The 15,703-nt window shown below is 44.2% G+C and overlaps 1 protein-coding gene across 20 annotated transcripts in view; it reads left to right on the top strand.

Annotated features, from left to right (window-relative positions):
- BST1 (bone marrow stromal cell antigen 1) overlaps positions 1–15,703 on the top strand; it is a 47,970-nt gene that overhangs the window by 13,159 nt on the left and 19,108 nt on the right. For 7 of the 20 annotated variants that reach the window (XM_027103314.1, XM_027103307.1, XM_027103309.1 and 4 more), the window contains exons 7-8: positions 2,915–3,001; positions 6,309–6,368. In XM_027103314.1, the coding sequence (XP_026959115.1) occupies positions 2,915–3,001; positions 6,309–6,368 (147 nt within the window). Of the gene's footprint in view, positions 1–2,914; positions 3,002–5,693; positions 6,283–6,308; positions 6,369–7,049; positions 7,108–8,386; positions 8,413–9,827; positions 11,230–12,023; positions 12,100–15,703 lie in introns of those variants that run through there. The other 13 variants (XR_003432194.1, XR_003432197.1, XR_003432193.1 and 10 more) reach the window with 8 other exon arrangements.

The following is a 15,703-nucleotide window of genomic DNA, read 5'->3' as shown; positions in this document are numbered from 1 at the left end:
CTCCCACCCTCCCTATCCCACCCTCCGTATCCCACCCCTCTAGGTGGTCACAAAGCACCGAGCTGATCTCCCTGTGCTATGCGGCTGCTTCCCACTAGCTATCTGCTTTACATTTGGTAGTGTATATATGTCAATACCAGTCTCTCATTTCTTCCCAGCTCATCCTTCCCTCTCCCCATGTCCTCAAGTCCATTCTCTACATCTGCGTCTTTATTCCTGTCCTGCCCCTAGGTTCTTCAGAACTATTTTTTTTTAGGTTCTATATATACATGTTTGCATACGGTACTTGCTTTTCTCTTTCTGACTTACTTCACTCTGTATGACAGACTCTAGGTCCATCCACCTCACTACAAATAACTCAATTTCGTTTCTTTTTATGACTGAGTAATATTCCATTGTATATATGTGCCACATCTTCTTTATCCATTCATCTGTTGATGGACACTTAGGTTGCTTCTATGTCCTGGCTATTGTAAATAGTGCTGCAATGAACATTGTGGTACATGACTCTTTTTGAATTATGGTTTTCTCAGGGTATATGCCCAGTGGTGGGATTGCTGGGTCATGTGGTAGTTCTATTTTTAGCTTTTTTTTTTTTTTTTTTTTTTTGCGGACGCGGGCCTCTCACTGTTGTGACCTCTCCTGTTGCGGAGCACAGGCTCCGGACGCTCAGGCTCAGCGGCCATGGCTAACGGGCCTAGCCACTCCACGGCACGTGGGATCTTCCCGGACCAGGGTACAAACCTGTGTCCCCTGCATCAGCAGGTGGACTCTCAACCACTGCGCCACCAGGAAAGCCCTATTTTTAGCTTTTTAAGGAACCTCCATACTGGTCTCCATAGTGGCTGTCTCGATTTACATTCCCACCAAAGTGCAAGAGGGTTCCCTCTTCTCAACACCCACTCCAGCCTTTATTGTTTCTAGATATTTTGATGATGGCCATTCTGACCAGTGTGAGATGATATCTCATTGTAGTTTTGATTTGCATTTCTCTAATGATTAGTGATGTTGAGCATCCTTTCATGTGTTTGTTGGCAATCTGTATTTCTTCTTTGGAGAAATGTCTATTTAGGTCTTCTGCCCATTTTTGGATTGGGTTTTTTGTTTTTTTGATATTGAGCTGCATGAGCTGCTTGTATATTTTGGAGATTAATCCTTTGTAGTTGCTTCGTTTGCAAATATTTTCTCCCATTCTGAGGGTTGTCTTTTTGTCTTGCGTATGGTTTCCTTTGCTGTGCAAAAGCTTTTAAGTTTCATTAGGTCACATTCGTTTATTTTGGTTTTCTTTGAATCTGTTTTTAATGAGATAAGGAAATTGCAATTCATTGTCATCTCAGCACATTATTCCTGTGTCAGGAGAGATAATAAAGGGGTAAGAACACCTGGTTGTCCACATCTGTGCCACAGGATGGAGGTGCAGTTCATGAGCTAAGAAAATGGGGCTCCCAAACTGCTTAGATTTTAGGAGAAAAAATCATAGAGAGTGAAAAATCACATGGCTGATAGCTAGTTGTGTTTAGCACTGCTTTGATTTCTTTTATTAAAAAAAAAAAAGGTTAAATAACCCATTGACTGAGCTCTGTGTCTAGGTGTCCTGAAACCTCCATGTCATTGCTTACCAAAAAGTTCTAAGTAGTGAAATTGGCCCAGAGAAGGACATAGTCCCAGATTTTGGCAAGGTTCTAAAACATGATGTCACACAACACCTTACCCTCTTCATTCCCGTAATGCCTAGAGTTCCACTTCTGTGAAAACTTCCTCCAATGGCTCATTTCCTCCCTGTACACTCCCTCTCTGTTAATTTTATAGTGGGGAGGCTGTTCACCTTCCCACTCCAGGTAAACTGAGGCCGGATCCTGTCTGCAACGTGAATAACATACCTACTCATCACAGCTGGCAGTGTTGTACCCACCTCTCTTTGCCTTTATCAATCCGCCTGCTTAACTCTGACCGTCGAGAGGGCAAGAATCCTTGTTGATGAGAACGTGGGGAGATAGACATCTTATACTCTGTTGGGGTGGTCAACGTGGGGTTCAGTGTGGCAGTGCTGTCAAGAGCCTGAAAATGCATTCAAAACCTCGGTGACAGAAAACCTACTTTCAGGAATGTATGCTAAGGAAACAAATAATTAAGCATGTGTATGAAAATGAAACTTCAACAAGGTTTTTTTGTAGTGTCAATGACATTGCAATATAGGAATGAACCTTGGTCTTTAACAAGAGGCGACTGCTTTTATGAACTGTGTTCTGATTATGTAAGGTAGACCAGGCAGGAATTAAGAATAATGGCAGAGAGGTATATATGTATAGACACAGACATGGGCAAATGCATATTACAAAATGCGCTGGGCAACAGAATCACATTGAAATATTTTAAAAGTCTTGTGGGAATAAATATACTGTAAAAGTCTAGAATGATGTACACCAAAGTGTTAGCAGCAGTTATCTCTAGTGATGTGAGATTTGGGTTTTTTTCCCTTTTGTTGAGTTGAGTTTTCTAGTATTTTTTGACATGTATGTTTTTGTTTCCATTTGAAGCTTAACTTAATACACTCTGGGTTGAACAGGCTGGCACTCGCCTTTGGTCAGGCTCGGCGCACAAGCACAGTGCTGCGTTGACGGGTGGGGCTACGATGAGCCCTGTGGAGCACCGCGCATGCGCCGGCAGAAGCCCTCCGAAGGCGTGTGACTCGCAAAACTTCGGGCAGGTTTGAAGGCTCAGAGCACCCTGTCCTGGGCACCCGCGGCTTGACTGCCGGCAGCCTTTTTGGGTCCAGAGAATTTGCCACGTATTTCTCCAGAGAGGAGAACATCTAGGGAGCACACGGTCAAAATATTTTTTGATTAACACAGAAACAGCTCCCCCCATCCTCTTCTCCTTCTATTTTGATAGTTTTTATGTTTTTGTGTTTCAGGGAATCCTGTGGAGAAGGCAGTGTGAAAATCCTGGAAGAGAGACTGGAGAAAATGGGTTTCCAGTATAGCTGTATCAATGACTACAAGTAGGTGGCATATTATAGTCAGTGTATATATTCAAAGGAGGAGCAGAGGGTTGCCGAAAAGGTTTTTCAGAGATCAGCTCCAAAGGCCATGGAACTGTGCCTTCTGGGTTGTCACTGGGTGTGGGGACTGGGAGGGCCTTCTGGCCAGGGTTCCACCTGGCCCCCGCCCACTTCTGTCCAGAGTCCTTTTTAATGACGCTAAAGGACAGACAGCAGCCCTTTGTCATTTGTGTATGTCTAGTTTTCTCTTCACTCGCTTACTGCATGTGCGTCATCTGAGAACAGGGACTATGGTCCCTGCATCTCTGGATGCCACACTGCACATGACATGTGCTAAGGTGGAGTTTGAGATACTTACAGAGAGATGCATGGTGACTGTGGACCAACAGGAAAAGCATCATAGCTACCATTTATTGAGCACGTTATGGGCCAGGCACTTTATATACGTATAATCAGAGATTGTTTCAGGGCATTCCTGATACTTGGAAATGTAGGTAAATTTGGCTCAAACCCTGCAACGGTTGAAAGCCCTCCCCTGGACTGGGAATTACTCACCTTGCTGCTTCCTTCTTCTCTCTGTGTCGGCACCTGAGTCTGCAGGCCTGTTTGTCTCCTTAGGGGCTAGAGTCCAACACTGCAAGGACTTAGTGGCTTTCCCGAACGTTTGTGGGTATGGCAGGGTGCACATTACATCTGCAGTCTTTGCCAGTGTCCGTGACCGTCCAGGCGGCCCTGTTGCCCTCTGCTGTCTCAAAAGTTCCGTGGACCTGGTAACTGTCCCACCTGAGCAAAGCCCCTGGAAGTATGGGTCTCCCCCTACTCTGGACTCCCCAGGAGAACAAGCCCCTCAAAGCTGTTCTTCCACAGCTTAAGGCTGTACCATTTTACTCATCTATTATTGCTAATGCTCTCAGGAATCTCTCAAGTTAGGTGTTGTTATCACCCTCTTTTGAAAACAAAGTGAAGCACATACTCTTTTTTGGAAATATAATCTGTGTACAGAAAAAATGCAGAAACCGTAAGTATACAGGTGGATGAATTTTCACCAGTTCAACATACACATGTACCCAGCATGTAGATCAAGAAACAGGGCACAACCAGCACCCCTAGTCTCCCTTTGGCTTCCCTTTCAGGATCCCCACCTGCCTACAATAGTAACCACTCTCTAGACTTGTAAGAGCATAGGTTAGTTTTGTCTGTTTTTTCAAAATTTTATTTTTATTTACTTTTGGCTGTGTTGAGTCTTCGTTGCTATGCGCGGGCTTCCTCTAGTTGAGGCAAGCGAGAGCTATTCTTTGTTGTGGTGGGCAGGCTTCTCACCGCGGTGGCTTCTCTTGTTGTGGAGCACGGGCCATAGGCGTGCGGGCTTCAGTAGTTGTGGCACGCGGGCTCAGTAGTTGTGGCTCGCGGGCTCTAGAGTGCAGGCTCAGTAGTTGTGGCTCACGGGCTTAGTTGCTCCGCAGCATGTGGGATCCTCCCAGACCAGGGCTTGAACCCATGTCCCCTGCATTGGCAGGTGGATTCTTAACCACTGTGCCACCAGGGAAGCCCTAGTTTTGTCTATTTTTAAGGTTTATATAAATATCCGCTTTTCATGGATGGGTAAATTAAGTGTTAAGAGAGGTTGAGCAAGTTCCCAAAGGTCTCCACTCAGTGACAGAGCTGAATTTTGAATCCAGCATTGTGTGGCCCTGAAGATTCCTCTTTTCTTTCTACTATAGAACTCTAATTCTTAATCAAGGCATCAGATTTTAGTAAATTAAATAAAAGGTAATTCTTATTCTAAAACAGCTCAATGATAGAGAAAAATATGGCTAAAAATTCCACAGTTATGACCCCTTTGCTTTGGTCCAGGACCTCCCCCAAGGAGGCTGTCTTTTTATAAGTCATCAGGTCAAGTGTGGGAGCCCAGCCAGGGTCTCATTCCTGACTCACTGCTGTGAGCCTCAGGGTCTCAGCCTGCTTTTACTGGCTCGAGTTTACCCTACCAAAGCTGGTTTCAGGGCTCCTCCCTTGCCTGGCTCAGCCTCCCAACTCCCATTTTTGTACTGCTCGTGGGCTCTTTCTGTGTTAAGGTAGGGTTTTTATTGCTCCTGGGAGCCCAGAGGCGATAACAACAGGCTTAACATGGGAGAGCGAACAAGGTTAAAAAATCAGACTCAAGCTAGATGCCTCTCAAAATTCAGGTGACATTGACCTCTGTCCTGTGGCAGTTGAAAGTTCTCCCCAGAATTCCTGCAAATTTTGGCGATGTCTTTCTTCAGAGCCTCTCTTGTCTCTTGATTGTTTTCTGCTTAGTGCTGTATTGATCCAGACCCAGTGAAACTCAATGCATCTTTTTGGGGGGACATAACACAGCAATAACAAACTACTCTTGTAAAAAATATCTGAATAGGGCTTCCCTGGTGGCGCAGTGGTTGAGAGTCCACCTGCCAATGCAGGGGACACGGGTTCGTGCCCCGGTCCAGGAAGATCCCACATGCCGCGGAGCGGCTGCGCCCGTGAGCCATAGCTGCTGAGCCTGCGCGTCCGCAGCCTGTGCTCCGCAGTGGGAGAGGCCACAACAGTGAGAGGCCCGGTAACACACACACACACACACACAAAATCTGAATAGTGTAGACTGAGAAGTAGGGAGTCCTACGGAGGGGTCACATAGCGTGCCATAGACCGAACCTGTTTCCTGTTCTTCCAGAGTCCCCTCTGGTCCCCCTACCCAGAGATCCTTCCTTGGCCTTCCTCCCACTGTTACCTGGATCCTGTCTTCACTGCTGCTTTCCCTTCCGTCCTGGCTGCCTGGACCCCACATCTTCTACCTCTACTGTACAGCAATTTAACTTTCTTCACTGAAGCCTGGGCACCAGCCATCACCTGTGTGCTTCGAGTCCAACCTGCCCGAAATTCTTATCAAGAGGTTTTTCCAAGCAAAATCATACATCCTTAACAGAAGTGGTTCCATGCTCGGGCTCTGGAGTGGAGGTTCAAGTTCAGCTCCACAGCTTGCTACTGTGAGAACTTGGGCAAGTTCCTCTGGGCAGCTTTCTCAACTGTAGATTGGAGATGATAATAGTACCTGCTTTGTTTGGCTGTTGTGAGGATTAAATGACATAATCTATGTAAAATATGTAATCAGATTTCTTGGTACATAGTAAGTGCTCAATAAATGCTGGCTAATATTTTTAAAAAGAAACTATGCTCTTCGAGGTCAAAGACTTTGTATCTCCAGTACCTTGCAGGCCCCCCCATAAATGTTTGATGAATGAAAGTCGTTAAAATAATCCCTTAAATATTACTTCTTTTCATTTTATAGACCAGTGAAGCTCTTACAGTGTGTGCAACACAGCACTCATCCTGACTGTGCCTTAAATTCGTAAGTGAATGTCTTAACCCAACTTCCGTGCTTCCCCAAAATAATCAGTCCGTACTATTTACAGAATGCTGGTGGATTGCAATATCATTTTACACCCACCCCCTAAAACGTCTGGCTGCAGAGTAAGACTGGTACTTCTACACTGCACTTCTCTTCATATCTGAGCTGCTGGGTTGGTGCAGGTTTGCTGAACATCTGTGCAGCTGAGCTGAATGAACCCCTGCCATGTACCACAGAGCAGAGTCTGCCCTGATGCCTCAGCTTCAGCACAAAGGCTGGGAATGGGGTGGCAGGAGGACCTATTAAAACTTATTTCTGTTGCCCTTAGAGATGACAGTTATTTTACCAGCAAAATGGGTTTATTTGGGAATAGCAGAGGAACTGCAGTTCGGGACAAGCAGGCTAGAGCAAAAGCCATAGACAAGTCCAATAAATGAAGGAGAGGAACTTTATTTTATAGAGAAAAAGGAGGAAGTAGGGAGAGGGTGTTTTGAATGAAAGTCCGTCAGAGAAAAGTGAGAATTCAAGGTGATGACAGTTTCTCATTGGCTGAGTTGCTGGGGTGGTCGATTTCTTACGGAAGATGCAGTGTACATCTCTCCTGCTGTGGCCTGTTGATGATTGATGATTGTTCCTGTGGATGATTCTGTTGGGGTCTGTAATCAACAATTCTTCCTATAGTTGATGAGTGGCACTGCATGAGAGCTCCCCCTTCTGACCTCCTGACTCCATTTAAGTGGTAAGGTTTACATTTCTCAATCCTAATGTATCTATTTTTAAAAATTAATTAATTTATTTGCTTTTATTTTTGGCTGTGTTGGGTCTTCATTGCTGTGCATGGGCTTTTTCTCGTTGAGGCAAGCGGGGGCTACTCTTTGTTGTGGTGCACGGGCTTCTCATTGTCATGGCTTCTCTTGTTGCAGAGCACGGGCTCTAGAGTACGGGCTCTAGAGCGCAGGCTCAGTAGTTGTGGCGCATGGGCTTAGTTGCTCCGCAGCATGTGGGATCTTCCCGGGCCAGGGATCGAACTCGTGTCCCCTGCATTGGCAGGCGGATTCTTAACCACTGTGCCACCAGGGAAGCCCTATACTATTAGTATAAATGATAGTATACATAGGATTCTGCAACGTGCTTTTTTCGCATAATAGTGTCTTGGTGTTGTTTTCCTATCTGTGGTGTTCTGTTGTGTGCGCACATCATGATTTATTTAACCCATTGCCCATAGGTGGACATTTAGATTGTTTCCAGTATTTAGCTATCAACAGTGAATAAGATGAAGCCTTTTCCCTCTACTTCCATTTCCTCAGAGTAATTTCTTTCAACATTTTGGTCCATCTCTCCCATACATCCCAGTACACACACATACACATATGTTACCAGGCATCTATTTGTTTTTGGTTTGGTCTTATTTTCATTTATTTACTTGCCTCTGTTTTTGTACAAAGAGCAGTCATGCTGGACAGACTGTTCTGCTGTGGCCCCTTTTCACTTAACGATATAAGGACGTCATCCTTTTCTGTCTGTGCGTACTTTCTGACTCCGTCTTTTAGTGGCTGCGGAGTGTTCTGTAGGATGGCCACTCGCCATTTATGTAACCATTTTTCAGTCATAGGCTGACTTCATTGTAGGTTGTGGTTGTAGTTGTTTATTATTATAAACAATGCTGAAATATAATCCTTGATTGCATGCCTTGAGCTCTTGTTCAAGTGTCTGCGTAGGAAAGATTACCAGAAAGGGAGTTGCTGGGTCAAAGGATGTATTTTTAGTTTGAATTTTGATATGTTTCAACAAAGCTGCCCCAGTGTGCGCTCCCACCAACAGTACATGGCAGGTGCCCCTTTCTCCCCTTCTTCACTAACCCTGGGTATTATCTGTACTTGTACCTGTATCTATACCTAATTTTAGTCAGTCTTCTGGATAAAACATGATGCTTTATTGTTGTTCTTTTGGTTTTTTTTTTTTTTTTTTTTTTTTTGCGGTACGCGGACCTCTCACTGTTGTGGCCTCTCCCGTTGCAGAGCACAGGCTCCGGACTTGCAGGCCCAGCGGCCATGGCTCACGGGCATAGCCGCTCCGCGGCATGTGGGATCTTCCCGGACTGGGTCACGAACCCGTATCCCCTGCATCAGCAGGCGGACTCTCAACCACTGCGCCACCAGGGAAGCCCTGTATTGTTGTTTTGATTTGTGTTGGCAGGAAGATTTCATATGCCAACACCTGAGTTCTCTTCCCTTCCTTTCCTATCTGCTAAAATTGTATGTACCTTTAAGGACCCAACTCCAAATGTCCCTTTGTCTGTAAGGCTTTCCTAATTCTGTAGGTGGATGTAAGAACTCCCTTCTCTGTGCTCCATTGACTTTGTGCACAACCCAACTACAGCACTTCCCTCTCTCCAGTCATGTTGTAATTCATTCCTCACCATCTGTCTCCAACACTCGACGTAGAGATTGCATGAACTTCCTCTTTGCGTGTCTCATCACAATTGCACAGAGTAGGTCCTCCATAAATGTCTGTAGGGTCCATTTTTCCATCTAGAAGGAGAAGAGAACTAATCTGGGCTGGACATCGACTGTATGCCAGGGGCTGTGCTGTGTGCATTGCATAGAACATTCTGTTCATCCTTCTAACTAGTCCGTTAGATAGACATAGAGCGGGGAGAGAAAGACAGACAGACAGACAAACAGACAGGCAGAGAGACTGCTCATCATCCCCATATAGCTCTTCTTCCCATCTTCATTTAGTAATAGAACCCTTGAATGTTAGTTGGCCTCATGGTTGCCAAGAATAACAATTGTACTTCCCGGCCTCTCTTTCCTCTGGGGCCGAGTGATGTGGGTGACTTGAAAGGAAAGAACATTCATTCCCTCCCCCTTTGTTGGCTGGTGTATGGACCCAGAAGGTGTGGTGACGAGCCACCTTCGCTGGGCATGGCAGAGCAAGCCATAGACGGAGGCTGGGTGCCCCCTGCCATGGAAACACAGTAGCAGCCTGCACAGTTACAGAGAGAGAGACAAACATCTGTCTTGTCTAAGCCCCTGGGATTTGGGGTCCTTTCAACAGCAACCAAACCTATATCTGAACCGATATGGATAGGTTCTGTTACCCTCATTTCAGGGGTGTAGAAACTCTGGCTTAGGGAAGATAATGAAGGATTTGCCCAAGAAAAGACTACCCAGCCAGTGAGTGGGTCTGAAGCGAGTCTCTGAGATTTCCAGAATTCACCCTGGCGACTGTTAGGCTTTTGACTAGAAATTGGGATAAGACATCCACCAACACCAGCATGTGTCCCAGGGTGGCTGGCGAGGTTAAGTCCTCTCCCACTCTCTGCTGTTCACTGTCTGTGAATTAGGCACGCATGTTTTGGAGTCCTCTCACAGGAAGTAAAGAACAGTCTGTGTACCTGGGTCTTCACTTTCCTCACCTGAGAATGAAATCCACTCTCCTGTCCCTTCTGCTCAGAAACCTCAACGTTCCCTGCTACCGAGTGTAAACTTCTGGCCTGGGCTTCCTGGTTATAAGAACCTCCTTCTAAACACACCACCCACTGCTCCCCACTGGAAACTTTCACTGCAGGCTTGGATCCACTTCCCTGAAGACACCCTGTGCTTTCCTGCCCACAGTCCTGTGGACACTGACCCTTCTGGCCATGGTGAGAGCAATGCAGTTGGAGTCAGGTGACCTGAATTTGACATTTTTCTCATCTACAAAACTGAAATAATGGGAACTGCCACATGGGTTTGTTGTGAAGACGGCGCCCAACCTCCCTTCTAGACAGGATACTAGAAAGACTCCCCGGAGCCTGGACCCAGGCGCAGGCTTCAGGTTCCTAAAGTTCAAGTAAGGAGCACATTGGTCGAAACTCATAATCGCAAAGCATCGCACACCAGATCCAGGTAGCTCAGCAGAAATGGGATGTGTTGAAGGATATTGGATCACTCAGAGTCTTCTGGGAGAGCCAGAGAAGCAGGGCTGGAGGCTATGCCAAAGTCCCACCCAGAGCTGCCCTAGGGGAGATCCCCCTGCAGCCTGTTGGGCACAGACACCGCAGGGAGTTCCTATGATGCTCGTGCCTGGATACTCCTTCTAGAATGTCTGCCACGGCTGCCTCGAAGAGCTGGTGCCAGGGCACCCCCGGCGACAATGAACCCTCGGTGGCATCTGCTGTTTCAATCTACTCTGCCCACAGCTATACCCAGATGTGGGTACATCTGGTTGGCAGAGTTTTGGGCACGTGTTTGTGCTCTAACTCCAGGGAGGTTGGGAAATTGAATCTCTGCTTTAAATCCAGTCTCACCGCTTTAAATCTCATCTGTACGCTGGTGACTCCAAAATGAGTATTTCTATAGTCCAGGCCCTGTACTGAGCGCCACACTTGTATATTCAGCAGTTTACTCTGATGTCTAATAGATATTTCAGATGCAACACATCCCAAACCGGACTGAATTGACCCAGGGTGGTAGGCTGAGTCATGGCATCCAAAGATAGGCAGGTCCTAATTCCTGGAATGCGTGGATTTTACTTTATATTACAAGGGGCTTTGCAGATACGATGAAGTTAACGATCTTGAGGTGGGGAGATTATTCTGGACTATCCTGGTGGGCTCTGCATGTAATGTAAGTGTCCTCATAAGAACAAGGCAGAGGGCGATTTGGTTCAAGAGGAGGGGAAGGCAGTGTGGTGATGGAAGCAGAGATTAGAATGATATACTTTAAAGGTAGATAAAGGTCAAGGACACAGAGTCTCCCCTCAGATTTTCCAAAAAGGAAGCAGCCCCACTGACACCTCGACTAACCCTGGAAACTGGTTTCAGACTCTTGACCTCCAGAACTGTAAGAGAATAAATAAAACTGTGGTGTTTTGAGCCACTGAGTTTATTACAGCAGCAACGGGAGACTAATACACCCCTCAGTTGGTCTACCCATACATCCCTGTCTCAATTGATGGTAACGACCCACCTTTCCAAAAATCTCCAAACGCCTGTTCCTAAAATCTTAGCGCCATTCTTGATGCCTTCCCTTCTTTCACCCTTCAGCAAAAAATCCTGTTGATTCAACTTACAAATTTAATGGAAAATCCCATCATCTACTGTGACCAGCCTGGTCTGAGCCACTGGGCCTCTTTGAAACCCAGCTACTAAGAAGTTAGCCTTTTATTTTTATTGTTCATGAGGGAAATTTCAAACATGCACATAGTATAAGGAATAATCCTTTAAAAATTCAGTCATGTCACTCATCTGCTCACAGCCCTGCAGTCAGTCCCACATCACTCAGAGTTAATGCCAAACAGCCTTCCCAGGACCCCCAGCCCCACTTGTCTCCAACTTTTTTCTTCCTCCCCTTCCCTCACTGGGCCTCAGCCACAGTGACCTCCTGGGACTTGACAGCACATTCCCACTACAGGGTCTTGGTCGCTGTTTTCTCTGCCCGGAAGTCCTTCCCCATGTGGCCAACTCACTCACTCACTGTGTTTGCTCACATCTCAGCTCCCTGAGGCAACCTTGACCTCTGTGTTTAAAGCTGCAGCCTGCACCGTCAGCTCTGGCTCTGCAAACCCCCTCATGTTGCTCTACTTTTCTTTTCTATAGTGTTTGTTTATCATCTTCTGACTTATTTGCTTGTTAAGTTTGTTTTTTATTACCTGTTTCCCATCTGTTAGAACATCAACTCGTCTTTTCCTTGTTCTGTTCGCTGATGAATGTGACTCAGGAACCTAGGAGGGAGCCTGCAGCCTGGTAGGCACTGAGGAACGAATGAATGAGTGAACAAATGATTGATTTTTCTACCCTGGGGAGGCATAGATTTGAGACAAAGGATGTTGAAAGGGGCTGGGCAACTGAAGGGAATGACACGGGTCCTGTAAGAGTTTGTCCTATAAGAAGTGAGCAGGGGCATCACGTGTAGAAGTAACAGATTTTGATTGTAAGAAACAGAATCCAGCTGTGGCTCATGTAGGTGGAAAAAAGGGGAATAAAGTTGTTGGGGGGATTTAATAGAAGAGACTCTCCAGTGAGCAGGGGGCCTCATAAGGTCTGGAGAGGTAAATGTCCTTATTGTTACTGTGTAACTTAGGTCTTTCTGGTTTTACTCTGTCTCCTTAAACACACTTTAAACTTTATGCAGATACAGATGGTGTAAAGTTCCTTCCTGTAAAACCTGTTGCACCCTACGCTGCCATTCCCAAAATAGGCAAGTGGGGCCACCCTGGCACTGGTGCCTGCTTTTCCCTCCCCTGCTGCAGACTCTGTACTGTGAATGAGGGCAGCTCTCCTCACCAGTCTTCAGGTCTTTCTGAGCACTTTGCCCATGTCAGCCTGTCAACCTGGTCTTCGGAGTCATCATCTCATTACATCCAACCACATTCTTGGAAGGTGGGCAGTTTGATCACCATTAGTGATGCTGAGGTTCAGAGAGGTTAAGTGACCCCTTAAAGTCACTCAGGACTGGCTAGAGGCAGAAGTGGCACCCAGGTCTGTCGGTGTGTAAAGTCCTTGCTCTTCCCACTGAACCACACTGCCTCCAGATGTTTCTGGGGTTCACACCACAGCAGAGAAGTAAGAGGTTTATAGTTCCTGACCTGTTCTTTCTTTCTTTGGGCATTCTTTCAGTGACTGTTGAACAGATTTATTTATGACAGTTCTTTCCCAAGTCCATTGAACGTCAAGAATAAAACCCTCTTTCACGCTTTGCTGAGGTTTTCTCCACTTTCATTACTTTGGAAGGAATTTTACTAATCTCCTTTAAAAATGATTTAGCAAAGAATACTGGTAGATAATTTACAGAAGAGGAACCATCAGTGGCAAATATGAAACATTATTTTATTGATCTAATAATAATGAACTACACATTCAATAAGGGGCAATTTCCACCTCAATTTCTTTAGCATACCGTGACAAAAAATAGCAGAAAAAAATATATATATATATTTTTTGCGGTACGCGGGCCTCTCACTGTTGTGGACTCTCCTGTTGCGGAGCACAGGCTCCGGACCGCAGGCTCAGCGGCCATGGCTCACGGGCCCAGCCGCTCCGCGGCACGTGGGATCTTCCCGGACCGGGGCACGAACCCGCGTCCCCTGCATCAGCAGGCGGACTCTCAACTACTGCGCCACCAGGGAAGCCCAGCAGAAAAATATTTTAAAGATGTTATTCAATGCTTGATGGCATTGTAAGTTGCTAAAATGCTTTGGGAGAACAACTTGATAATATGTATCAAGAATTATAAAAATATTCATAATCTTTGACCTAAGTCAGACTTTAGGTACCCTATTCTAAAGACATGATTCAAAATATAGATTCAATCTACATGCTCACAGATGTTCACAAACAATTCTCTATAATGCAGTATCAGAAGTGCAGACATTGAGAGCTGGAGCTAAATATTCAAGGGTACGAGAATGGTTACATCAAAGGGTTATACTTACTACATGGAATAGAATGTAGCCGTTAAAAACAATCGTAGGTGGTTTGTGTCAGTTATATCTCCATAAAGCTGGAGGTGAAGGTGAAACAACCGTAATCATGATAATCATGCAGCAATATGGAAAAATTCTCACAAACAATTAAAGTGAAAAACATGTAGAAAACAACTTTATATGCTTACAGGTTATACTATTGGCCAAAAATTCAGTAGATGGATAATCTACAGGATTGGTGAGGATATGAGACAACAGACGTACTCATGTTACTGACATAGGGTTCGCTGTGTCAGTCAGGGTCAAGGGAAAACATCAGATTTCCCATCTTGCCCTGAATTCTCTCTCCAAAATGTGTTCCCCCACTGTGCCCTGGCCCTAGGCCACAGAAATGGGATGGCAAATTTCACTTGCTTAGGAATAATGGGGTAAAAGACTTTGAACCTGCAAACGTTTAGGATCCAAATCGCATTATTTTTGTGGTAAGTTTAGGAACAATCTGTATTTTTTGATATTTAATTTATTTACATCATTTTAATTTATTTACAACATTTTAGAGAGTTTATCATTTTAAGAATAGCTCTTGGAATAGCCCTGTGATTCCAATATAAGTGTAATGATTAAATAACTGATTTAAAAAAAACAAAAAAACTTATTTCAGACTTAGGATTTTTAGTTGAAAGTTATAAGAGAATTTTACTAAGTTTTTAATCAGTACTGGAATGTTTAAGAGAATTAAGATTAAATTTTATACATTTATTAGATTTACTAGAATTAAGTATTCGAGAAGGTTTTGCTCACTTAAAGTCATTTAAAATATTTTATAAAGAAAATGTAATGTGTTAAAATGTAAGTTTAAAATAATTTAACCTAAAATAACTTGAGTTTAAAATATTCAGGAAATTGGAATAATTGTGAAGCCCCCTTAAAAGTTATTATCAGAGTTGACTAGGCTTTTAAATTAGAAGAATACTATTCATAAATTAACTAGAAAAGTGTATGGGAAAGTCAAGCTTTTGAATTTATAAATTTAATAGTTAGAATTAATTTTTAAAACCAAAGTAACTGCAAATAATGTGCTTTTTCTCTGCATAAACACCACCCTCAAGCAAAGCCTCACAGTGACATGAAAAGCTTAAGCTAAAATGTGACAAGTGGACCCATGCATCTAAAGTGAAAGAAAACAAAATTATATTCTGTTTGTGCATGATAATAGATGTAAATGATAGAAATAGATCTAAGATAAACTCCCAATGGCTAGGGAAGGGAGTGAGAACTGGAAAAAGACGAAGGGAGACTCATTATTACTGTTTAGTTCTGTATTATTTTATTTTCTTAAAAAGTAAAAGTAAATTTGTCTTTGTCTTAATTGGTTAATTATTTAACAGCAAAAACACTAATCAATTTTGAATGAACTGTCTGGAACATTAACTGAATTAGAAGTGCAATTATAGAAAATGTCCAGCAGGAGGAGCCCTAGTACAAATTTGTGGGCTGCTCGAGATTCCTTTAGCAAAAAAGGGGCGAATAGCACTCATATGGAGTAAGCAGCTTTCAAGGACCCCAGCCACTAGTCAGGATCCAGGGAATAAAAACCTCAGATTGTTTCATAATTTTAAAAGTTTGTTTTTTAATTGTTTTCAAAGAATTCAGTAATTTCTGTTTTTAAAAATCTGGTGGTCAGACCCTATTTGCTATGACCAGAGTCCCTATTTTGGCCAGATCCTCTCTCAGTGTCTTTATGTCATGACTGGTTTTTCCTCACCAGTTAAACTGTGATGATGTAATGTCCATCAATAGGGAAGTTGGGGAACTTTATGGTACATCCATACAATCAGAATTCACCCATGAGGAAGAATGAATAAACTCCACGTGTACCGATATGGAAGTATGTGCAAGATGTGCTGTTGGGTGAAAAAACAAGT

Source organism: Aethalodelphis obliquidens, unplaced genomic scaffold, assembly GCF_003676395.1.
Source record: "Aethalodelphis obliquidens isolate GAN/ISIS:26980383/991018 unplaced genomic scaffold, ASM367639v1 scaffold6, whole genome shotgun sequence".
NCBI classification, from domain to species: domain Eukaryota; kingdom Metazoa; phylum Chordata; class Mammalia; order Artiodactyla; family Delphinidae; genus Aethalodelphis; species Aethalodelphis obliquidens.
This window is presented reverse-complemented; position numbering and strand designations above follow the sequence as displayed.